Here is a 25,564-nt window from a genome sequence, read left to right as displayed (position 1 = left end):
ATTTAAAGGAAAACTATGTGAATGGCGCTCTGTGGCGCAGCAGGATTTTCTATCGGCGGCATTTAAATCCGCGTCTGAAGTTTCCCGCTCTGTTCAGCGTGCAGTATCACGTGTCTAAACAAATAGCACGTGCTGTCAGTGATTTCAACCACTAGAGGCCGTTCTCGCACTGTGTAATGACAGCAGACCCTTCTCAGCCGCTCCAGCAATGGACGCAACCCGGAAAACTATCGGCATGGATTTTTGTTGATAACCGATAGTTCCAGCAATCAACTATCGGTGCCGATTAATCGGCAAAACCGATACATCGGTCGACCTCTAGTTAATATATATAAAATGTAGTAAATTGCAACCTAATCACAAATGTGTAATTACAAATATATGTTAATAGAAATTACATTCAAGTGTATTTTAGTTTAACAAATGTAATTAACATGATTATAAAATTACATATAAAGATGTACTTAAGTCCTATTCAAGAGTGTCAAAAACACTCATTGCATTTCATATAAATTTAAACTACAAAACATTTTAATTTAATCGCAATTAATGTGCACTTAAGTGTTTGAAATCATTACATTCATTTCAGACTTAAGCATATTCTTTGAAGGGGTCCTATTATGCCCATTTATGAAGTCTTGATTAGGTTTTTGGGTGAACTAGAATAGGTTTTCATGCTTGATTGTTCTAAAAATGCATTATTTTTCACATAGTTTACATTACTGCAGCACATCTCTTCCCAGTCTGTCTTAAACACACCGTTTAGCTCCTGTTTCAATGAAGCCCCTCCTTCTGAAATACGAAACATGCTCTGATTGGTAAGTTAGCTTAGCGTGTTCCAGAAATCACACGGCCCTTACCATAACCACGAGTTTCATCTGCTCAGCTGTAAATATTAATGATGGCGTCAATTTTGCCATACCAATTCGAGCCCTATTCAGCCCCTGAGAACATTTACGAACAAGAGGATCGTACAGAGGCTTTGCAAGCATGGATTTTACAGCACGTCTTAGAGTGGAATGTTTTTGTTTTTTTTAACCAGACCTCGTCCCCTTTTTTTGTGCATTCTGTGTGTGAAATTGTGATTTCACAATATCTGGAAAAAATGTGCAGTAGTCCGAATGAGCCGTTTGCTGTAGTTCTGTTAAAGCAAATATCTCCTTTTAGAGTGGACATTGAGCTTTGTTACCTTGCAGAACTTTTTATGCTCAAACTGCAACATTACACACTAAAGTTGAAAAAGTATAATATAAAAAAGCATGAAAGGCAGGCATAAAAGTAGATTACGTCCAAAATAAGTCCTCTTTTTAAAAGTATGATAAAGTGTACATCTTTTCACAAGGGAAAAAGAGGTCCTTAAGGAGACAAAATTGATGTAACCACTCAGAAATGTTCCTAATCACAATTTATTAACGGTGTATAAGATTAAATGTTCTAAAATGGAGAATATAACAAATAAACAAAGAGAAAAGTAGCACAAATTAAACTTACAGTCGTTCCAGTGATGACAACCCAATGAAAGAGCCATTCAGAAGTTCCTGGATTTTATTGTTACTCAAAATCCTGTGGAGAAAACAAAAAAGATTGATATGAAAAATCATGTGACCCCAGAAAAATAAAAAGTTGAAACTTGTAAGTAAAAACTTGAACTTCAACTGTAAAACTGAACGTGTTATTTTCTTGCAAGTTCATCCTCAAATTCATATTCTTCATCCTCTGGACTCAATGGATAAAGTAACTCAGAAGAAAAATATTTTGCTCGTTGTATAACATTACATAAATTCTACATGATCATTCATTGCAAAAGCTTTATTACCAAAGTGACCAGGCAAATACAAGACCAGGCAGCTGAAAATACAAAAGTCTAGCTAAGCTCTTAATCATCAGAAAGAAGACATGGAAAATAACCATAGCAGCCAACTGGGGTAGTTACAGGTCTGTACTGGTAACCTAACGGTTTTATGGACTACATCACTATTGTGGCCTAACGAAAACTGGACTGTACTTGTAGTAAGTGTTCTGTAAATTAGGATTGGATGAAAATTTCTGCTAAATGACAAAAAAAAAAACCTTATGGCAGAAAGTACATCAATTGATTAAACCCATGTATCCTATTTGATCACTTCTGATTCAGTCCAACAGTACAGGTCTGAAACAAATCGGATGTCGCCTTGCTTCAATTTTCCACACAGATGACGGCCAATTGGCTGACATGACTATCAATGGAGCGGCGCTTTAGTGGCTGCTCAGGCAAACAGCAGAAAATCTGTTTCGCTATAAACGGTTACAGTGCTAAACACAATCTTTGCCAGCTTACAAGTGACATGCAAGGAAGAAAACACTTGCAATGGATAAATAATGCACTGCATTTAACTTGGTTCTATTTTGAAACATGAAATTACGGCAAAATGAAACAGAAGTCTCTAATTTCAGGTCACACATTAGTCTGGGGTCCAATTCTCACTATTAACTACGAATTTTGCCTCAAACTCCTAATTTACCGCTTATTAATAGGTTTTAATTAGTAATTAGTAAGTAAATACTAATTAGTAAGGTAATTGTTAAGTTTAGGGGGTCTACAGTATGGGCATGCAGAATAAGGCATTCATATGTGTTTTATATGTACTAATAATCAGCCAATCTTCTAATAATATGCATGCTAATAAGCAACCAATAAATGTAAATGTAGATGTGAATGCATTTAGCAACTGTTATTTATATATAATGCAATACACTGCATGTCCATCATATTGAAGAGGTAAAGGTCTGCCTGTAAATACAGGGAATTGACTGATTCTTACAACCTATTTTCAACAAATCTGGCTGCTGTAGCCCTTGTGTTTGTACTATGTGTTTTATTGTTCTTTGTGTCTGAGTCCTGCCCTCTGCTGGTCTGAATTAAAAAGATTCAGTAGCCATGTAACCATTTCCCCATTTAACCAGACTGATGTTTACATTCAGTGTGACCAGTTCACATTAATCTTGTTTTCTGTCCCAAGCCTGTAATTTTTAGCATTAATTTGCCCCCATGAGAACTTTTCCACAACAGTGACCAGGTTTACATGAACATTTTGATTTAGGTATTGGGTAGGATTAGGGATGTAGAATAAGGTCATGTAGAATAAGGCATTCATATGTGCTTAATTAGTACTAATAAATGGCTAATATTCTAGTAATATGTATGCTAATAAGCAACTAGTTAATAGTGAGAATTGGTCCCTAAACTAATGTTACCTAATTTTACTAACTTTTGTAGCACTAGCTAACCAATTAAGCTGTCATTTGTTAACATTAGTTAACCGCATTAATTAATTTTAACTATTAATGAACAAAACTTCTACAGCATTCATTAATCTTAGCTACTGTTAATCTCAGCATTTAATAATATTTTTTTCAAAATAACCCAGCATGTGTTCTGTCCAATATTTACTCAGCGCTGGGTTGCCAAATAACCCAAATTGGGTTGTTTTTAACCCAGCATTTTTTTTTAGAGTTTAGTATCATTCAGATACTATTATAGTTTTTAATAATATTTTGATTTAGTTTTTTTTGTATTTTCATTTTAATATTAAATTTTTAGTATTTTGTTGTAGTTTGACATTTTTAGTATTTTTTGTTATTTTTTTATATTTCTAAATTATTTTAAAGTTTTATTTCAGTTTTAGTTATTTTAGTGCATCAAATTATACTAAATGAATAAAAAGTTCAAAAGAACAGCATTTATTTAAAATATAAATGTTTTATAACAATATACACTACCGTTCAAAAGTTTGGGGGAAGTACTTTTTTTTTCTTCGTTTTTTTTTTACACAGTATATATTCTGCGGTGATTTAAACTAGTTTAAAGGCAGATGAAACAGCACTGCCATTCTCAGCAACACTGACATGGAAAACAGGAGAAAAGCTGTGCGACAACAATCAGTTAGAAAATTAAATCCACAAATTAAAATTTACAATGAATTTACTGTATTAATACTAAACCTACCCAATTAATACATTATTATTAAACACTCGTTAGGCAGTTGATTTCTACTTTTCCGATGTGATGTGATGTGATGTGATGTGATGGGAACAAAAGAAGGTAAAGAGAGTTCGGCAAAAGACTCGAACTCGATCGCATCATATGCTACATCCATGTGCATTACTCTCCAACCTACGCCACACTGCAGACGCTGTTTGACACTCTCCAACGAGATGAAATTAACCCGACACGAGTGTTTATTCTCCGCATTTTAATTCAATTTTTTTCTCAAAATTTAACAACTTTTTTTCTCGTAATTTAGCGAGTTTATTCTCAACATTTTATTTTGACTTTTTCCCTCAAACTTTAATGAGTTTTTTCTAGAAATTTAACGACTTTTTCTCATAATTTAATGAGTTTATTCACAAAATTTTATTTACTTTTTACTCAATTTAACACGTTTTTTCTTGTAATTTAATGACTTTTCTCGTAATTTAACTAGTTTATTCTCAACATATTATTTCGACTTTTTCCCTCAAACTTTAATGAGTTTTTTCTAGAAATGTAACGACTTTTTCTCATAATTTAATGAGTTTATTCACAAAATTTTATTTAGACTTTTTACTCAATTTAACACGTTTTTTCTTGGAATTTAACGACTTTTCTCGTTATTTAACTAGTTTATTCTCAACATATTATTTCGACTTTTTCCCTCAAACTTTAATGAGTTTTTTCTAGAAATCTAACGACTTTTTCTCATAACTGAATGAGTTTATTGACAATTTTATTTAGACTTTTTACTCAATTTAACACGTTTTTTCTTGGAATTTAACGACTTTTCTCGTTATTTAACTAGTTTATTCTCAACATATTATTTCGACTTTTTCCCTCAAACTTTAATGAGTTTTTTCTTGAAATTTAACGACTTTAATCTCGAGATGGTTTTATTTCTTTTTTTTTCTTATTGCTTGGCCCTAATCCTCTTCCGTTTGTGTGTTTGTGTGTGTGTATTATTTTTAGTAACTTTTTTTATAATAACCCTGGTAACAATATATTGCTTGTTGTTAGTTAATGCAATAACTAATGTTAACAAATGAGAACTTATTGTAAATTGGTACCAACTTTAGAAGTTAGTTTGTCTGAGACAAAACCAGCTAACATTATACATACAGTACTCTGCTGAATCATGTTTGTTTCTGCTTTCTGAAGCCAAAACATGGGGGAAACATTTTTCGCATATCTCCTCCATTTTGTGTAATTCAGCAGTAAACAGTGATGTTCATTCCAGAGGAAACACCACAACTGTTTGTGGTTGGCTGTTTTAGGGACAGTCGTACCGGATGCGGTCGCTCACACTCACAACCTCTTATCCACAGGTCCCAGCCAGACTGTTATTATTACGGGGTGCTGAGGGGTGACTTTATTACAAGCTTGGCCTACTGAGACAGCCGACATATTTTTCTGGCTTTAGGAACACAAACAGTTCCTATCCTCTCCTCACTTAAACAGATTTTCAAGCTCCAGATGTGCAGCGCATTAAGGAAGAGGTATATCAAGTGTCTCACAGCACTGAGAGGACGGATTCGCACAATGTAAAAGTCAACAAGAAATCAAAACTACCGTTTACTGTTTACTCTCTTAATACACATTCCTGGACTTATTGTGCGAGATTCAGTGTGTTATTCATGAATGAATTAAAAATGTCATCGAATTGCAATCACTTGCTCCTCCTCTAAAACGACTTTCCTTTATGGCTGATGTCATTGAGGCCGCTTAGGTTTCAACCAATAGGAGCCAGATGTATCCTCCACTACAATTTCTGGTATTGATCACTCACTTTTCACAATCTAATAAGCTCTTAATGAATGAAATCAAGTCTCACACTTTATTTTTATTAGTTAATTAATTAATTAAATGTATTTATTTAGTCCCGTTTCACTTATGTGTTTTAATAAACAGCAATGAGACTTTATGCATCCTAACCAAATCAAAATCTTGGTTTACATTAAAACAGCCAGTCTAATATTTCGAGATATGTTCTGCAATAGGCCAAAAAATGGATACACAGCCGAAACGAACAAATTTAAAGCTTGACCTTTATGCAACAGAATAACACTTAGACAATACTATAGAAATAGTTTATCATTCATGTTCAATTAAACTGAAGCTGGAGAGATTACATGCAATATGTAATGGTTCTCTCAGATTATATTCTCATCTGTCTGCAATTACAGTTGTGTTTTTTCTTTGCGTTTTTCAATCTGGGTGACTTAAATCTCAGCTTTCCAAATCTATTCCTTGACAAAAGAAGGAAGAAAAATGCCTGAGAACATTCTGAAGTTTGTATGGATAAACATGCAGACGCTGCCTTGTGACTCTGATCTGTCGAGATAAATTTGAGCACGATACTGATATTCATGAGCGCAGCGATCTGCCAGCTGGGAGCCATTCCACTCCCTCATGATTACAGTATGAGCCCAGGAGAATTACTGACACACAGCTCCCTGAGTACAAGTTTAACAGCTTCTACAAGATTTTACTGAGCACTGATATGATTTTGCTTGAGCCAACACACACTGAACGAGTTGCTTTCTGAATGTAATTTGACATTTAATAAATCACAGGATTCATTTAATACAAGCAAGAACAATGCAAGTCAATTAAACATTCTGTTGTTGCTTTCTTTACATTTAAGGCCGATATAAACTACCGTTAAAAGGTTTGGGTCTGTAAGATTTTTTTTTAAAGAAATTCATATTTTTATTTGGTGAGAAGGCATTCAATTAATCAGAAGTTACAAAGACCTTTACATTGTTTCAAAAATAAATATATATGTGTTTGTTTTTTTTCAAATAAATGCTGTTCTTTTGAACTTTCTATTAATCAAAAGATCCTGAAAAAAATGTATCTCAGTTTCAGAATGTCTTTTTTTTTCTTTTTTTTAATTAATAAGAAAGTACCAAAATAACATATTAGAATGATTTCTGAAGAATCATGTGACACTGAAAACTTGGCTGCTATGTAATGGCTGCTTAAAATTCAGCTTTGCCATGGCTGGAATAAATTAAATTTTAAAATATATGTTAAAGTTGAAAACGGTTATCTTAAACTGTAATATTACTGTTTTTCTGTATTTTTTATCAAACAAATGCAGCCTTGGTGAGCTGAAGAGACTTTCAAAAATATTAAAATGTCTTACCAACTCCAAACAGCTCAATATTGTTCAGTTACTTGACATTAAAAATATGTTGATATTTATGTACACTGAAATAACTTTATTTTTCATTGGCTCAAGTTAAAAAATATAGATGTGAATCATTACCCTAAATTTTTTTAATTGGATGAATGAAAATTTTTTTTACAGTGTATTTACTGTAAAGTAAACTACTTCCTTGACACTTTATTTTTCACTAAATTAAGAATGATATATCATTTTCATTTCTATGCACAAACATAGTAATAAACAGCAATATTAAACAACACGTTATTATTTTATCACATGAAAAATTCCACACTTCTATATAGACATTTTTCTTAAAGGCCAAATAAAATCACATTCAAATTATTACACTATCCAGAATGTTGCTATACTTTATACAGCAAGCAGAATTATTGTGAATATATCATAAATATACATTATCTACCAAGAATGAAGAATAGACCTGTTGTACAGGCTCACACTTTGGGGAGACGTCCACTCGTCTGAGACAGGAGATTCAATCAATTAGCATTCAAATGAGCGTCTAGCTAGGCACCAACAGGTCTCCTATGCTGGAGACAGATGGTGTAGATACAGCCTTATCTTGATTTTCTGCAAGTGTGTAGTGACCAAACAAATAATGCTAATGGAAAGCAAAGAGAGCACAAAACGGTTTACATAAATTCTAAATCGGTCCAAGTTCTTTCTTCTGCAAGCCCAAATCTTCCTAAACAAATCAAAAACTTGGACTACGTTAAAACAGCCAATATACTATTTGGAAATATGCTCTGCAACAGGCCAAAAATGGATAAACAGCCAAAACAAACTGCAGACAGATTATTTCTCAGTCTCATAAGACGCAAATAATTACATTAAAGGTGAAGTGTGTAATCAACCTATGAATGGCTTATTGTTCTCTCTGCATATTAAGCAATGGAAGAAAGTATTTTATTGTCGTCAACATTTTTTAACAGTTTTATTTATTCGTTACTTGACCCATGGATGTTGTGTTCACTATTGCTGCCAACTAGCATTTTAAGTTGAGTTGCAACCATGGAAGTCTAAGGTAATCAAAAAACTATTAAGGAATATTTCAACACTGTTCTGAAATCTAACGCTGCAGTCACCAGATGTGCTTTGGGGAGGAAAGATCACTCCAGGTGTAGCTTTCAACACTTGCCTAAGAGAAACAAGCTCTACGTCTGGCTCACATAAAAGACAGCTGCACACACACATTACACACAAGATCCATTTACAACAGAAATTGCTATAAACTGATCCCAAGTACTAAGAAACAATGTCACTGTTGGGTGGAGATTTAGTGACTTTCCTAAAGCCATTTACAAGATATATTTAAGAAGCAGTACAGCATAAACAAACTCTCAAACTCCATATCCAAGCATATATGCTGCAATGAAGAAGCAACAGAGCTTTTCTTCCATATTGTGATGTACATCTAAGTATAAAGGATTACTGGACAAGAAAAAATGTAGGAGGAGGACTTGGTTCAATTCAGCGGGTGTTGACAGTATTTTGAGATGTGAACGTTGCACTCAAAAATGGAGGTAGATGAATGTGAGCTTGCAAATGATTGGAGAAGTCCTGCATGTCTTAAAGGGGTCATATGATGCTGCTAAAAAGAACATTATTTTGTGTATTTGGTGTAATGAAATGTGTTTATGCGGTTTAAGGTTAAAAAAACACATTATTTTCCACATACTGTACATTATTGTTTCTCCTCTATGCCCCGCCTTTCTGAAACGCGTCGATTTTTACAAAGCTCATCGTTCTAAAAAAGCGAGGTGTGCTCTGATTGGCCAGCAATCCAGTGCGTTGTGAGGCCAAACAAAGTAGTTTCGCATTCACAATGAAACAGCGTCACACACGGATCAGCTCCAGGCGTGACGAAGCAGATGTCGTCCTCTTTTGGAAGACCAAACAAAGTAGTTTCACTTTCACAACGAAGCACACAGTGCCTTCACGACATGGCGGCGGCAGCAACAATACTACAGCGAGAATAAAAGTTACGCCTTCTTTCTTTGCGTGAACATTTGGGCAGTGTTATGCAAATCTTCAAACATAGGGACGTAGACATGTGGGGGCGTGTTAGAACGAGCCGTTTTAGGTAGGCGCGGCTGACTCTTAACTTTTATAAAGAATCTCTCTTTGGATTTGAGACTTTAGTCTTTGCAACTTTACAGATCTTCTTTATGCACCAAGAGCTTATAACACTCCAAAGAGAAAGGAAAACTTGAAATCGCATCATATGACCCCTTTAAGTTAAGTTGAGCTGAAGATGAACTTGATGATTGACGAACTTTACACAGTCACTGAGCACTGAACTGACCGGAACTGGAAAAAAAAAAATGACACTATTGTCTTTCCAAAGCTGCTTTACAGCAGAATTTGATTTGTCTTATATTTGATGAAGTTTCTATCACTGATTCTGTTACTTCCCCGTTTAATACTGTGAAGCTGCTTTGAAATAATCCCTATTCCCTACTGTATAAAGAGCAACATAAATATAAAGGTGACTTGACAGCACCATTTTGATTAAAAATAAATAAATAAATAAAAATGAAACCTATGCATGGATGAATCATACACAATAAGATCTATAACATGCATTCAGAAAATAGGGTGAATTTCCATTTCATGCTGACTTCAACAGGATTGATGCATTTTTTTAAGTACTGACTACCAACCGGAATACAAAAAATACAATACAATCAAAATGCTTAAAATTGAACAACGCTGTAAACCGGGAAGCCTTTTCTAAACCTTGTTAAAAGGGTGGCACAATAAACCTGCTGACCCCACATATGCGTGTGAAGGAAAGGATTTCCCACACCAGGTTTAGAAAAAGTAATTGATTTTCTGGGTCAAAGAAGGTCAAAAGAAGTAGTAGGACTCCATGGATAACTATTGCCTGGAAACACCACATTCGGTCATAACCTGCCTACATTCTATAGGAAGAAAACTTTGAATGAAGTGAATGAACTACTGAGTTTGCAAGGCATAAACACCCTCATCCTGTCTGTAAATAGTTCAAATGTGGCATTCATTCATGTGCCAAACCAAGCAACTGAGACACCATGAATGAAGTTTAAGTTTGGCTATTGTAATGCTGAGTCTTCCTGTACAGGGCCTGAGAACTCGACTCTGCTGAATTTTAATTATCATTCTCATTCAATTGGACCAGCTCACAAAGCTTCACCATAGTGTAACGCGGAGGATCAGTTAAAACATCAATCTAGGGTTCCTAAAGCAAATTTCAGTTTCAGCAGAAATTGTTTTGGAGGGCTAAAACATTGACATTTAATTTGTGCTTCTTCAATGGTGCGTTTTGTCTGTTTCAGCATCCATTTCAACAGGCAAACATGTTAGCAGTGTGGACGCTCTTCACTGTGACCAAAAATGATGCTAGAATAGCAAAAATGCAAAAACTGTAAAAACATAAAAACAATTTTGGCTACGAGGTGGCTCACTGCCGAAGAACTTCATTAGGACTGGTTTATCAACTAAAGGCCGGGACACACCAAGCCGACGGTCGGCCGCTGGCCAACGTCGGGCCTACGGCGAGCGACGGTCTGGCTAGTTTGTTTGGTGTGTTCCACTCGTCGAGCTCACGTCGGGCTCACGTCGGCGACAGTTTGCCCGATTCAACATGTTGAATCGGCGTCTGGGCCCTCGGCGCGAGTGAGAGCTCTGATTGGATGTTCAGTTTAGCGAACGAGTCAGTGCCCGAGAATTAAAGCGAAAGTCATGAAAACAAGCACCTAAATTAAGGCGGTACAGACAGAAGGCTGTTTAAATGTTATGTGAACTTTCCCAATCATTCTAATACGCGAATGTTTTCAAAACAACATGAGCCGCTTAAAATGATTAAAGTTATCAACGTTACTGATATTCAAAATGGTAAGCAAGTGCTGCTTTGTTTACGTTTCGTATATCTGCGTTTATCTCGTATATCTTTGTTTCAGTTTCTCCTTTTGAATGACGAATATATAGTATTGATAGCTGCTGATATAGACAGTTAATTCCTCTCACGCATGCGCAGCACGCACGTGTTAGTTTGCCGTCGGCTGTAGTCTGTGCGGTGTGTTCGAGCACAGCTTTTTGGTCCGATGCTGCCGACGTGAGACGACAACACCATCGGCTTTCGTCGCCACTAGTTCTTTGAAGTCGGCTTGGTGTGTCCCGGCTTTAACAGTGAAGAGAACAGAGTTCAATCACCCAATTACCTAAATTTAATTTCATTTTTGGCTGAATGAAAACTTCAATTTCAGTTTTGCCTTTTTAAATCAGAAATTAATTCACACACACCTAAATCAAGGTGTGCTAACAGTATGCTTACTTCCCCCAGGTCAAAGTCTTAGCTTTTACATGTGTTCTTCCTCCCTCTGCAAACTCGGCACAGCCAAATGAAGACAGACGAAAGCACCATTCAGGCTTTCAGACATGCTTGATATCCATCTCTGAAAGACACCGTCACGTGGGCCGCTTTTCATTTAAACCCTAACAAGGCTGCACCGCCAGCCACTGATAGAGCACAGAGGAAAGCTAAACCAGTGTAAAAAGTAAATAATGTCTAAACTTAAGTGTGTAACATGTTACCAAATATTTTTAGTGTTAAGTAGCCTAATAACAGAAAAAGATCATACTAGTTCACTTACATACAAAACAACAACTGCACAAGATTTTTAGACATTACGGCTTCCAAGCAAGACACACATTGGCCTTAACAGGCTGTATTTTGAGCAAACAAGAATTTGATTTCACAATGTAGATAAGATATTGTTTATGAACTGACTGATGTGATACAGGAAACCACAGATTTTTTGGAAAACCACAAACATGACCAAACTGCACAAATGTTTTGTTCAAGCAGCAGATATAAGGTAACAACTGAGGTGTAAACAAACTAGTATACAGCTGAGATGCTCAACCATACATTCTCAAGCATACTTTTAACAGTTTTTCAGCCTTGATTTGATAAACTTCACAGTGTTGCTAGTCTGGCCTGTTAATATGACAAATAAGTGACCCAAAATTAAGTCAAAATGACCATTTAAAATGCTATAAGTGTTCACTGCCCAGCCCTGTTATTAAGACCACCCTGACTGTATCCACTCTCTTATGTGTTTTAATCATAGTTCAATAATAAAAACCATAGTTTAATTTACAAAAAATAATTAATAGCATGTGTCCTTCATAAAAAGTTCTACTTGCTTTTAAATCTAGGTTTATAAAGTATACAGTCAAACCAAAAATTATTCAGACACCAGATATAATTTTTGATATGTATTTACTAGTGGGTGCAGGACACTATAGTTCACGTAGCCTATGTAAGTGAGGATAGCAAATTAAAGTAAACTGTGACATATTATACCCAAAAACTCTTCATACAGTGGTCTACCAGTAAAAATTTGGGACCAAAAATTTGATTTGACACTTTGACCTGACCATGTTTTGTTACATACCTTTCTATCAAAGTTAGCTGACATTATCAAGATGAATTTGTTCTGACACAGTTAAACTCTTGAGTTCTTGCCATATTTTATTACCATTTTCTAAACTATAGCGAATAAACTGTGATAATGTGAGAAATGTTGAAGGTGTCTGAATACATTTTGGTTTGACTGTATATGTATAAACAACATATGAACCACAAAACCAGTCATAAGTCGCTGGGGTAAATTTGTAGAAATAGCCAAAAATACATTGTATGGGTCAAAATTATCCATTTTTCTTTTATGCCAAAAATCATTAGGATATTAAGTAAAGATCATGTTCCATGAAAATATTTTGCAAATTTCCTACTGTAAATACATAAAAACTTTTATTTTTTTTATTAGTAACGTTTATTAATTTTTGATTAGTAATATGCATTGCTAAGAATTTCATTTGGACAGCTTTAAAGGTGATTTTTCTCAGTATTTGGATTTTTTGCACCCTCAGATTCCAGATTTTCAAATAGTTGTATCTCGACCTAATATTGTCCGATCCTAACAAACCATACATCAATGGAAAGCTTATTTATTCAGCTTTCAGATGATATATAATTCTCCATTTCGAAAAATTGACCCTTATGACTGGTTTTGTGGTCCAGGGTCACATACAGGTAGCCTCTATGTGCAAATAACACAACTTAAATCAATTAGCTTAGTTAAAAACTAGGTTTTGTGTTTCAGACGAAGGACCAGAAGGCAACAAATTGCAGGATGACCCCTGTGATGACTGGTAAAGGGCATTTCAGAGATGCATGACAATGTTAAAAGGTACTGTAATGTACTGTAAAGTAGTGTTGACTTACAGTGAGACTGTTCTGTTGGGAAATGACTCAGGTGAAGGCACCTGATGGAGCTCCATGTTGCTGCAGACCACTTTTCTGTCCAGTGTGGCCCCAGACAGAGCGCTTTTCCCCGCACTTCTGGAGCGTTCGTCGTATGATTTACATTCAGTGGATCCAGCAGAGCTCCTGAGCAGCACGAAAGCCAGTAAAAGGACGCAAGTAGCGCCCACAGACATTACTCCTGCTTTCCTTGATATCCACACCGCAAGAAGAGGGGGTTAGATTAGCATATAACTAGCCCAGAAAGCCTTTCGTTGCTGCTGTTTATATCTAAACACGACGAATATTCGTCAAAAGCCATCAAGCAGAGACGCAGATCAGCGCTGCTTTTAAGTCATGGTCAAAATATTGACACGACGCAACATTAGATAAATCGATGTATCATGGTTTGGTGCTCTCCACATTACGCAATCCTCAAAGAAGCGGTTGAATAGCCTCCTTTGTTTTCCATATGATTCATTTTTACAACTCCACAAGCCCTTTCCGGCTGATTAACCGCAAGTTTCCATTGTTTTACGCGAAGGAGCGCTACTTTAAGTCGTTACATTGTCTTTGTTTCCAGTCAAAGTGGAGATCTCGCGACTCCGCCGAGAGACAGCAGCTGCAACCATCCCAAGATAACAGTCTCACAAACTCACAGAAATCTGATGGCAAAACTTTTCTTCTGCGCTCATCTTATTGCACATTTGGCCTCCAAAAGAAAGCGAAAGAGTTTCTAGACTGTAGTTCTTCTAAGATTCCATAAAAGAGCTCATTAAACGCGATATATCCGCGTGCCCAACAATAAAACCATTCTTGAGAAACTGAATGCGTAAAGTTGCTTTGCACTTTGCGACTGCTCCACACAGGCTTCAATGCTGCGCGACGGTAAAGACGCTTTTCGAAAGACCCAGGCGCAATGCGTAACCCAAAGCCCCAAAGCTCGACCCTTGCAGTCGGTCAGCGGAGAAACGCGTGACGGTATCCAGCGCCACGGAGTGCACAGACTCTATTGGGTTCTGAGGCCCAGGCTCCATGTTCCATTTCCTCCCGTGACGTCATCACGGGCTTGGTCTGAACTCCAGTCAACACCGATCCCTCTAGAGGAAAATTCGTTTGGAACTCTATTATTGATAATATTAATTGGAAGACTGCTTGGTTAATGCCCTTTAAATATTGTATCAATAACAAATCTAAAGAAATACATTTTAAAATTTTGCATACCGTCTACCCTGTTAAATCAATAATTTCAAGATACTCTGATATTGATGATTTATGCTCCTTTTGTAAAAATGGAAGGCAAAATTTTTTGGAAGGAATTGGCAGAATCTATTTTTTATCTAGTAAAGGATAAATACTGTTTTTCTTTAAAGGATATTATTGTGTGCTATGAAAACAATGTTAACAAAGGTCTTGAATACATTGTTAATTTATTCATATTGCTGGCAAAGTTTTATATATATAAACAAAAATGCTTAAATTCATCCCCAATATTTAAGGTATTTTTAGTGGAATTTGATTGTTTTATATCGTCTCTGAAATTGTTAAAAAACAAAAAGTCATTAACATGTTTAAAATATTATGACATTATTTTCAGTTCCCGTTACTAATTAATGTCACACTTTGTATAGCACTGACTGTCTTATGCTATGCTCTGTTTGTTATTTGTTCTATTTTCATAAAAAAAAAGTCAACACCGATCCCTTCAGTCAAATCACTGCTGTTGTCCGATCCTTCCATAAAAGACACTCAATAAGTCTATGGAATATGTCCTTAATTTCTGTAATTATTATGATTTTTTTTTCCTCCATATTTTCCATCCAAGGTTTTTCTTCCTATATCTTCCTACTCTGTCACATTTTTTAAATGAGGTAGACTCACTTGTTTGTTTAACTACTAATTAAAAAAAAAGATTCTTGAAGCAATATGATTTTATTTATTATTATTTTTTATTTTTTGGAAATACTATTGATAAGGTTTTAGTCTGCTTTCTTGTCAGTGTTGTCCATTTTATTTATAATTTATTTAATTATTTAGCTAGTTCTGTCAAACGATTAATCACATCCAAAATAAAAGTTTTTGTTTACAAAATATATGTGTGTGTTCTGTGTATATTTATTATGTATATATAAATACACACACAAGCATGTATATTTTTAAGAAAGTTGTAATGTCATATATATGAAGAGTTTATTTGCAAAAGCAGATAACTTTGTTTTTTTATTTTCAAAAATCATGTTTTTTTATTATGTTATCATGTTTTTATTGTGTTTTATTGTGTTAGTTAGCTGTATTTTTTATTTATTTATTGTTATTTTTACTTAATCAAAATAACCCAACTGCAGTTTGATTGAGATTAATGCACAATGAAAAAACATGATTTTTGAAAATGGTTAAAAACGGAGTCATCTGTTTTTGCAAATGAACTCTTCATATATAATTATATGAATGCAAATTTATAAATGTAAATACATGTAAATATTTTCAAAATATATACTGTGCGTGTGTGTATTTATATAGGCCTATACACAATAAATATACACAGTACACACATATATTATGTAAACAAAAACTTTTATGTTGGAACGCGATTAATCACGATTAATCGGTTGACAGCACTTTTTAATTAAAGTATTTAAAGTGCCCCTATTATGGATTTTTGAAAATGACCTTTCATGCAGTGTGTAACACAGCTCTAAGTGAATGAAAACATCCTGCAAAGTTTTAAATCTGAAAATGCACCGAGTATAAAGTTATTGTCTCTCAAAAGAAAGAGTCGACTCTGAATCCCAAGCCGTTTCATGTTGAGGTCAACATGAAACATTAGCATATTGCCCGCCCACTTGTTGCGCAGCAGACCTTTCATGTTGGTGTGAATGAAAATGCAAATTCATTCTTTGCCACTAGGTGCCGCTTTTGGAGAGGTAAAATAGCGGTTTCCCCGGTAAGGCTGTACACAAAGCAGCACTGCGCTCACAAACGCTGCTTTTTTCGGGCATTACAGGCATGATGAAATGAAAATTAGACCAATCGGCTAAAGAAATACATTTTAAAATTTTGCATACCGTCTACCCTGTTAAATCAATAATTTCAAGATACTCTGATATTGATGATTTATGCTCCTTTTGTAAAAATGGAAGGCAAAATTTTTTGGAAGGAATTGGCAGAATCTATTTTTTATCTAGTAAAGGATAAATACTGTTTTTCTTTAAAGGATATTATTGTGTGCTATGAAAACAATGTTAACAAAGGTCTTGAATACATTGTTAATTTATTCATATTGCTGGCAAAGTTTTATATATATAAACAAAAATGCTTAAATTCATCCCCAATATTTAAGGTATTTTTAGTGGAATTTGATTGTTTTATATCTTCTCTGAAATTGTTAAAAAACAAAAAGTCATTAACATGTTTAAAATATTATGACATTATTTTCAGTTCCCGTTACTAATTAATGTCACACTTTGTATAGCACTGACTGTCTTATGCTATGCTCTGTTTGTTATTTGTTCTATTTTCATAAAAAAAAAGTCAACACCGATCCCTTCAGTCAAATCACTGCTGTTGTCCGATCCTTCCATAAAAGACACTCAATAAGTCTATGGAATATGTCCTTAATTTCTGTAATTATTATGATTTTTTTTTCCTCCATATTTTCCATCCAAGGTTTTTCTTCCTATATCTTCCTACTCTGTCACATTTTTTAAATGAGGTAGACTCACTTGTTTGTTTAACTACTAATTAAAAAAAAAGATTCTTGAAGCAATATGATTTTATTTATTATTATTTTTTATTATTTTTTATTTTTTGGAAATACTATTGATAAGGTTTTAGTCTGCTTTCTTGTCAGTGTTGTCCATTTTATTTATAATTTATTTAATTATTTAGCTAGTTCTGTCAAACGATTAATCACATCCAAAATAAAAGTTTTTGTTTACAAAATATATGTGTGTGTTCTGTGTATATTTATTATGTATATATAAATACACACACAAGCATGTATATTTTTAAGAAAGTTGTAATGTCATATATATGAAGAGTTTATTTGCAAAAGCAGATAACTTTGTTTTTTTATTTTCAAAAATCATGTTTTTTTATTATGTTATCATGTTTTTATTGTGTTTTATTGTGTTAGTTAGCTGTATTTTTTATTTATTTATTGTTATTTTTACTTAATCAAAATAACCCAACTGCAGTTTGATTGAGATTAATGCACAATGAAAAAACATGATTTTTGAAAATGGTTAAAAACGGAGTCATCTGTTTTTGCAAATGAACTCTTCATATATAATTATATGAATGCAAATTTATAAATGTAAATACATGTAAATATTTTCAAAATATATACTGTGCGTGTGTGTATTTATATAGGCCTATACACAATAAATATACACAGTACACACATATATTATGTAAACAAAAACTTTTATGTTGGAACGCGATTAATCACGATTAATCGGTTGACAGCACTTTTTAATTAAAGTATTTAAAGTGCCCCTATTATGGATTTTTGAAAATGACCTTTCATGCAGTGTGTAACACAGCTCTAAGTGAATGAAAACATCCTGCAAAGTTTTAAATCTGAAAATGCACCGAGTATAAAGTTATTGTCTCTCAAAAGAAAGAGTCGACTCTGAATCCCAAGCCGTTTCATGTTGAGGTCAACATGAAACATTAGCATATTGCCGTCTTTTCGTGTTGGTCTGAATGAAAATGCAAATTCATTTTTTGCCCCTAGGTGCCGCTTTTGGAGCGGTAAAAAATAGCGGTTTCCCCGGTAAGGCTGTACACAAAGCAGCACTGCGCTCACAAACGCTGCTTTTTTCGGGCATTACAGGCATGATGAAATGAAAATTAGACCAATCGGACCAATCACCGCAGATTAGCGTCACGCAAAGGAGGGGTTTGGAAAAATGAATCGTTAAACATATTGTTTGGGAGTCGTTGAGTAAATAAGGTAAAAAATAAATCCATATTATAAGACAATGAAAGTGTTTTTTGACCTTGCATGCATGTCTGTTATTGGGGACTCCCAAAACCAAAATATGAACCTTTCATTACCCGTAATAGGGGCACTTTAATTTTAATTTTGTATTTTATTAATTCATTTATTTATTTAGCTCAATGCTGTTTTGTTGTTTTCTTTTATGTTTATGCTTGTTGCACATGAAGTTTTGGGTAGATGCTCACTAATGTTCGGTGTTTGTACAAAATCATTTCTGCTTGCTTAAACAAACAATCAAATGAACGAACGATCAAATAAATAAATATTTGTAATATTTTTTAGTTTTAATTTAAGTTTTAAAAGGTTCATTTATATTAAAATTTTAGTTTCTATAAATTTCCATGCCTGCAAATTATTTCAACTTTTAGTGATTTAAACTTGTTAGTGTATACAACGTTTGTAGCTCATTGAATTAAGATACACTATATAGTAAATTCAATTAAGTAAATTACATAAAACAATGTGATTAAAATGTGGCAAAAAATATAACTGACCCACTTTGTCGTTAACCTACTGTATGAAAAGGACATACATTTCCTTTAAGTTTATAGCTTTTATTTTACAAAGCCGCAAAACAAAATGCAACTCAATACTAAAGGATCTTGATTCATTGTGGAGGTTCTCATGTGTTTTTGTGGCCCTCACAAAAGGCTCTGTTTACACTCCTGCGCTAAAAACAAGTTCAGACAGGTTGGCAAAAAACAAGGTAGCCTATAGATGGGCTCTCATAGCAGAACAACCTGATGAGAACAATGCCTTGTGTGCAGTGTTTGTGACAGTGAATCGAGGGGATATGTTTCTGTTTCCTATGCTGGGAGCATCAATCTTTCTCATATATTGTAATTTTGATCAGGAACAATTTAGAAGCAGCGTGTAAAGAGGACTGCACCGCATGCAGGTCAAATGTCTTTGTCCTTGGGCTATTCAGTTTTCATTTCCATTAGTAATATTTGCTTTTTAGTCTGAAACTTGAGATGCGTTAAACATTTGTATTACACAGGTTGAAACGCATATTTAACCACTAGTGGAAATATTAAAATGTTGTACATTTATTAATTCCATTCTTAAGTAACACCGTATGTACTGTGTGAAATGTAATTGTATGAAGAAAAAAAAAATAGAACTTTGTTGGGTGTCATGCGGAAGTGCGTGATGACGTCAGGCGCAGGGCGTGCTGACGCTCAGCGCTGATTTTAAAGGGGCGCTATGATCGAAACTGAAGCGGAAGATACGTGCAGCCTTTAGTAGGTAGCAAGTATTTTATGTAGTCCCTGTAACAGCGCGATAACATTGTGTAGTTTCACTTCATTATCGTCCTTTAACATGTCTGGACTAGATGTCACCGTATTTCCACACGACTTTGCGTGGGGAGCTGCGACTGCTGCTTATCAAATAGAAGGTAAAGTTTACTCTAGTGCTCATGTTTACTGTAGTGTTCCACACAGCACACCGAACGACGAAGTGGTTATCGACTTTATTATTTGATCTGACTTATTTGCTAAAGAGTTGTTCATTACAAAGCGTACTATGGCATTACATTACAATGTTTTCAATGTGATATCATTATTTTTTTAGATATTTACCATGGTAATTATATGGTATACTTTAAAGTACCTTACAATACCATGCAAATACCATGCTATATAATATCACTGTGTCACAGCACTTCAGTATTTTAATGGACTGTTAATTCTGTAGCAGTCAAATTTTCAACTTTGTTATTTGACAGCTGTACATTATGAAAAATGAAATGTGATTATGTATAATGTAGGTCTAAATTTTCAGATGAATTTCCTATCCGTCTTGCAGGTGGCTGGGATGTGGATGGTAGAGGCCCCAGTGTGTGGGACACATTCTGCCATGCCAAAGGAGGGGTGTTTGAAGACCATACTGGAGATGTAGCCTGTAACAGCTATCAGCTCTGGGAAGTGGACCTGAAATGTGTCCAGCAGCTGGGACTCACCCATTACCGTCTGTCCTTATCCTGGTCACGGCTTCTTCCCGACGGAACCACAGATCATGTCAATCCAAAAGGTGCTCCGGGGAAAATTACACCCGTAGTGTGAGGTTCAGAGGAGTCAAAACACCAAAGCCAATCTTTTGTTCTTTCTCTGTGCTGAACAGCTTTCCAAACACTGTAAATGACACTTTGAAAAGATAACTTTTCACTAAAAGTTAAATTAATTATTTATCTAAATAGCACAAATATTCACCAGTAGGAACAGGACATTATGGAAACGGTGTAAATATGCTTTCATTGAAGTGCAAAGGTTCTGAATTCACAAAGAAGTCTGAGTAAATAAAGAATCAACCCTTGTGTGTTTGTTTTGTTGGGCAATTTTATTATTATTATTATTTTTTTTTCAACTGGGAATAGTTGTTTTACACATTTTGTAATGGTTAAAGTTACTATGAAATCAAAATGGATGATTCTTGATGATTCTTACAACAACAATCCAATCAATTTCCAATAGACAAAATCAAGTTCTGTACATTTTTCCTCATTTGTGAAGCCACTGAACTCACAATAGAGTAGTGCTATTATCATTAACTAAAACTAAACAATTTAGTCATTTCCATTGCTTAAAACAAAGTAACCGTTAACTCAAATACAATAAATAATATAATTAAATAATTAATTAATAATTGAAAAAAGTTACTTTTTTTTTTTCAGTTATCTGCCATGGCAAAATTTTCATTTAGTTTTAACTTGATGTGCTGTACTAAACTAAAAGAAAATAAAACTAATAAATAAGAATTAATAATAAAAAAACGATATAGACACACAAACAAAACTAATAAAAATGACAAAAACCCACAACAAAATTACTAAAAATTGAAAGTATAAATCAAAACAAAATAGAAAAATACAATTAATTCAAAATATTAACAATAGCTATAATAGTATATCAATGATACTGAACACTGCAATAGGGGGGGAAAAATCACAATCACAATTTCCATTTCATACTGACTTTTTACATTGTGGAATGATTTATGTAAAAAAAAAAAAAAAAGTTTAAAACAAGAAGTTTTCAACTTCCATGAAGTTTCTTTACTGTGTGCTTGATGCTTTTTTGTAACCCTCAGGAGTGGCCTATTATAACAAAGTGATCGACGACTTGATTGCTTGTGGTGTGACGCCCATGATCACATTATACCACATGGACTTACCACAGGCCTTGCAGGATCTCGGCGGATGGAGCTCGACAGAGATTGCAGACATCTTTGAAAGTTATGCCAGGTTTTGCTTTAAGTCCTTTGGGGACAGAGTGAAGCTCTGGATCACACTGAACGAGCCCTATGTTTGTGCCAAGCTGGGCCATGAGGACGGGACCTTTGCCCCTGGGATCAAAGATCCAGGAATATCAGTCTACTTGGCAGGTCATAACATGCTACGCGCCCACGCCAAAGCCTGGCATACTTATAATACTAATTTCAGGCTTTTACAAGCAGGACAAGTATCTCTTGCCCTGAACAGTGACTGGGCAGAGCCGTCGGACCCGGGCTCTCATAAAGATGCTGCAGCCACTGAGCGCTACAAGGACTTCACTCTGGGCTGGTTTGCCTGTCCTGTGTTTTGCACAGGAGATTACCCAGAGTCCATGAGGGCCAGGATTGAGTCTAGGAGCTTGGGTCTGGGATGCAAGCAGGGCTCAAGGCTACCACGTTTCTCAAAAGATGAGCCCTCTCCTCTGGGCACGGCAGATTTCTTTGCACTGAACTATTATACGTCTAGGAAAGTAAAAGATTTAAATGGTGGTAGTAAGAAGCGCGAGCTCAGTTTTGTGTGCGATCAGGGGGCAGAGGTTGTTGTTGACCCATCGTGGCCCATATGTGGGGTGCACTGGTTGGCTGTTGTTCCTGATGGATTGCGGAAATTGCTCAAATATATAAAGGTGTTTGCATTTATTTGAACAAGTGTCTACACTTTATATTTAATTGGGTTTATATTCATTATATAGAGATATACAGTATATTGGCATATTAACAAAATCATATAAATTTGCATGTTTCTTCAAAGATCCAGGAATATCAGTCTACTTGGCAGGTCATAACATGCTACGCGCCCACGCCAAAGCCTGGCATACTTATAATACTAATTTCAGGCTTTTACAAGCAGGACAAGTATCTCTTGCCCTGAACAGTGACTGGGCAGAGCCGTCGGACCCGGGCTCTCATAAAGATGCTGCAGCCACTGAGCGCTACAAGGACTTCACTCTGGGCTGGTTTGCCTGTCCTGTGTTTTGCACAGGAGATTACCCAGAGTCCATGAGGGCCAGGATCAGTTTTGAGAAGCGCGAGCTCAGTTTTGTGTGCGATCAGGGGGCAGAGGTGGTTGTTGACCCATCGTGGCCCATATGTGTGGTGCACTGGTTGGCTTTTGTTCCTGATGGATTGCGGAAATTGCTCAAATATATAAAGGTGTTTGCATTTATTTGAACAAGTGTCTACACTTTATATTTAATTGGGTTTATATTCATTATATAGAGATATACAGTATATTGGCATATTAACAAAATCATATAAATTTGCATGTTTCTTTAGGACACGTACACCAGTCTGCCCATTTATATCACAGAAAATGGCTTTTCCCAGATGGGGCCGGTTCAGATTGAAGATACCGACCGTTCCCAGTTCTATCAGGACACTCTGCAGGAAGTTGGCAAAGGTACTGTCATATTAACACTGCTCAGTGTGTAATAAAATACAGAGTGCAAAGGTCATTCTATACAGTTAGACTATAATACCATTGTGAAAAAGTGTGCTTTTTAACTATACTGAATGTGAACTTGTAGTGTACTTCAAATCTTGAAAGTATTTTTAAATATATATATTTGCAGATAATATAATATTCATAAAATATAAGACATAGAGTACACATTACAAAATCAAACACTAAACATTAGTTTAAACTCTTATAGAGTACACATTCATAACTTTCTTAACACGCTTTTAAAGAGCACTTTGTAATGTCAAATGAAAAGATTTATTTTAAAGAGCTTTTAATAATCTTTTGTTGTGTTTTAAAGAAGCACACTCATTTTGACATGTTGCAACTTTATTGCAACGTTATCATTGCAATCTTACAAATATATTTAAATACATGATATACAAGTTTCAGTAGAAATGACTTTAAGGTTTAAAAACTTTAACCATATTTCAAAGGCAATCGAAGTAATTATGAAATTACAAATAAAGGTTACTTTTAAGTTCAAGTTATTATATACATTTAAACTACAATATATTTTCATTTAATTGCAATTAACATAGTTATGTGTCTGAAAACCTTACATTCAGTTCACACTTGACTTTAAAGTATATTATTGCAGTAATAAGTACACTTTTTCAAAGTATGCTAAAGTATACTTCTTTATCACTTCTGTAGTCCTAAATTTGTAAAATTCAGCTATTGTAGCTTTGAGACCCAGACTAATGGAAGTATTTCAAATAATAGAACCTATAATCTGATAGGAGCTCTGTTCTGAGGATGATCTGAATGATGTGTTTGTCTCGCAGCTATCAGTCAAGATCGAGTGAATGTAAAGGGATATTTTGCCTGGTCTCTGCTGGATAACTTTGAGTGGAATGATGGCTACAGTGTGCGCTTCGGCCTGTTTCATGTGGATTTCTTTGCACCTGACCTGAAGCGCACTATTTACGGCTCAGGTAGAGAGTATGCTGCTGTGATATCCAAACATCGCTCTCAAACCAAACCCAAGGGCATTTAATTCCTAACATATTAAATCAGCATAATATTACACTTGAAGAAATGACGTCTAAAGTGTAAATTCCATAATTCTATTTTTGGGAGATTAAATAATGATGAGCCTAACAGTATCAAAAGTGCTTCCTCTACAGTGTTTGCTGTAGAATTGAGTGAGTCACACAGTACTATAAAAAATGTTGTTAAATTGAAACTATTCTTGTATGGAATTGTGCACAGAAAGGATGCATAATCAGGAAAAAAATAATAAATATGGTGACTTGAAAAAGATTGACCAAGAATTCCCTGTAGAGAAGTCATCATAGATGAATATATAACATGCAACGAAAATAAGGTTTCAGTTCTAATGTTTTGTTGATATACACTGCCTCTGTGTGGCCCAAAGTGGTATTATACTTGGCACAGCATTTTGTGCTGTTTATATTGACTTGCATTGCTTTATGTGCATTAAACAAACCTAATGGTGTAAGATGACAACATGTATGAGATATTAATGTAACAATTTACATGTAGTAATTTATATGAGGCCATGTAATTTACATGCAAACTGAAGTTGCGTTGACTGGGTTGCACATGTAATTACTTTTGGGAATGTGGTTATGCTGAACCTAATGGCAGCCCTGAACTCCCAAGGGAGTAAATGACTGTGGAAATTATGGTTCTGTTCTAATTATTGACCCTGGAACAGACATTATTGCGTCATCTAAATGCATAATATGAGATCACAAATCTTTAAAACGAGATCTTAGAGACAATTCTTTGTGGGGGAGATTAAATATTGAAATATTAACATTTGAATAATTCTCTTGTAGAATGTTTGAGCGGTATTTTTCCAAACTGTGTTGTTCAGTCTATTTGAATCAGAGCACAACATTGTGAGCTATTTTTAATCCACATGTTCCAGTCAGGGTGGCAAATATATTATTTCAAACAGAATGTTTCTTGACTGAATTAGTGCATTTAATTGTAACATTCAATTATTTTCACTGATGGACATTTGTACAGATGACAAATTAATCGAGGCACAATTTTATTGGACCGTACTTGTTATATTTTGACAGACCTTATGAAATATTCAGTAACAAGGGAACTCATTAGATTAATATAAATTAAGTGAATAATTTAGCTGCTAATAAACTATTTCTAATATGAAGGGGCCTATATTCAAAACCTGGGTCCTGTGTCTCAGTCCTAGAACAGGGTTGTTAAAACGGAAATATCTTAGAATTTGTGATTTTCAGGCTGGAAAAAGTCATGGCAATTAGCAAAATTCTGAAGCATTTTTTCTAGTTATATATACTTTTCTAGTATATATATATATATATATATATATATAT

General features: G+C 34.8%; 2 protein-coding genes across 3 annotated transcripts in view; one reads left to right on the top strand and one right to left on the bottom strand.

Annotated features, from left to right (window-relative positions):
• Positions 1 to 14,530, bottom strand: part of LOC107691845 (adhesion G protein-coupled receptor A3-like) — a 56,832-nt gene extending 42,302 nt beyond the window's left edge. The window contains exons 1-2 of the mRNA XM_016490663.1: positions 13,477 to 14,530; positions 1,492 to 1,563 (exon numbers count right to left, since the gene is read on the bottom strand). Coding sequence (XP_016346149.1) covers positions 1,492 to 1,563; positions 13,477 to 13,691 — 287 coding nt within the window. The 5' untranslated portion in view covers positions 13,692 to 14,530. The remainder of the gene's footprint in view (positions 1 to 1,491; positions 1,564 to 13,476) is intronic.
• A 5,165-nt stretch (positions 14,531 to 19,695) lies between these two features.
• On the top strand, positions 19,696 to 25,543 carry gba3 (glucosidase, beta, acid 3). 2 transcript variants are annotated; one of them, XM_016490662.1, is made up of 6 exons: positions 19,696 to 19,898; positions 20,309 to 20,533; positions 21,590 to 21,856; positions 22,524 to 22,924; positions 23,048 to 23,171; positions 24,020 to 25,543. In XM_016490662.1, the coding sequence occupies exons 1-6, from the start codon at positions 19,823 to 19,825 to the stop codon at positions 24,229 to 24,231; spliced, it is 1,305 nt and encodes a 434-aa protein (XP_016346148.1). In that variant the 5' UTR covers positions 19,696 to 19,822; the 3' UTR covers positions 24,232 to 25,543. The 2 variants fall into 2 exon arrangements, with proteins under 2 accessions (XP_016346148.1, XP_016346147.1); XM_016490661.1 differs by lacking the exon at positions 22,524 to 22,924 and having other exon boundaries at positions 19,697 to 19,898; positions 21,590 to 22,398.
• Positions 25,544 to 25,564: the final 21 nt, after the last annotated feature.

The sequence above is a fragment of the Sinocyclocheilus anshuiensis genome, unplaced genomic scaffold (assembly GCF_001515605.1).
Source record: "Sinocyclocheilus anshuiensis isolate Anshui unplaced genomic scaffold, SAMN03320099.WGS_v1.1 scaffold206, whole genome shotgun sequence".
NCBI classification, from domain to species: domain Eukaryota; kingdom Metazoa; phylum Chordata; class Actinopteri; order Cypriniformes; family Cyprinidae; genus Sinocyclocheilus; species Sinocyclocheilus anshuiensis.
The sequence above is the reverse complement of the archived record's forward strand: the minus strand, read 5'-3'. Positions and strand labels throughout refer to the sequence as shown.

Excerpts from the sequence above, each read along its gene's own strand:
- gba3 (XM_016490661.1), top strand. The coding sequence starts at position 19,823 with ATGTCTGGACTAGATGTCACCGTATTTCCACACGACTTTGCGTGGGGA. Across the intron at positions 22,399-23,047 it reads AATTGCTCAAATATATAAAG|GACACGTACACCAGTCTGCC; the intron begins GTGTTTGCATTT and ends ATGTTTCTTTAG. Across the intron at positions 23,172-24,019 it reads TCTGCAGGAAGTTGGCAAAG|CTATCAGTCAAGATCGAGTG; the intron begins GTACTGTCATAT and ends TTTGTCTCGCAG.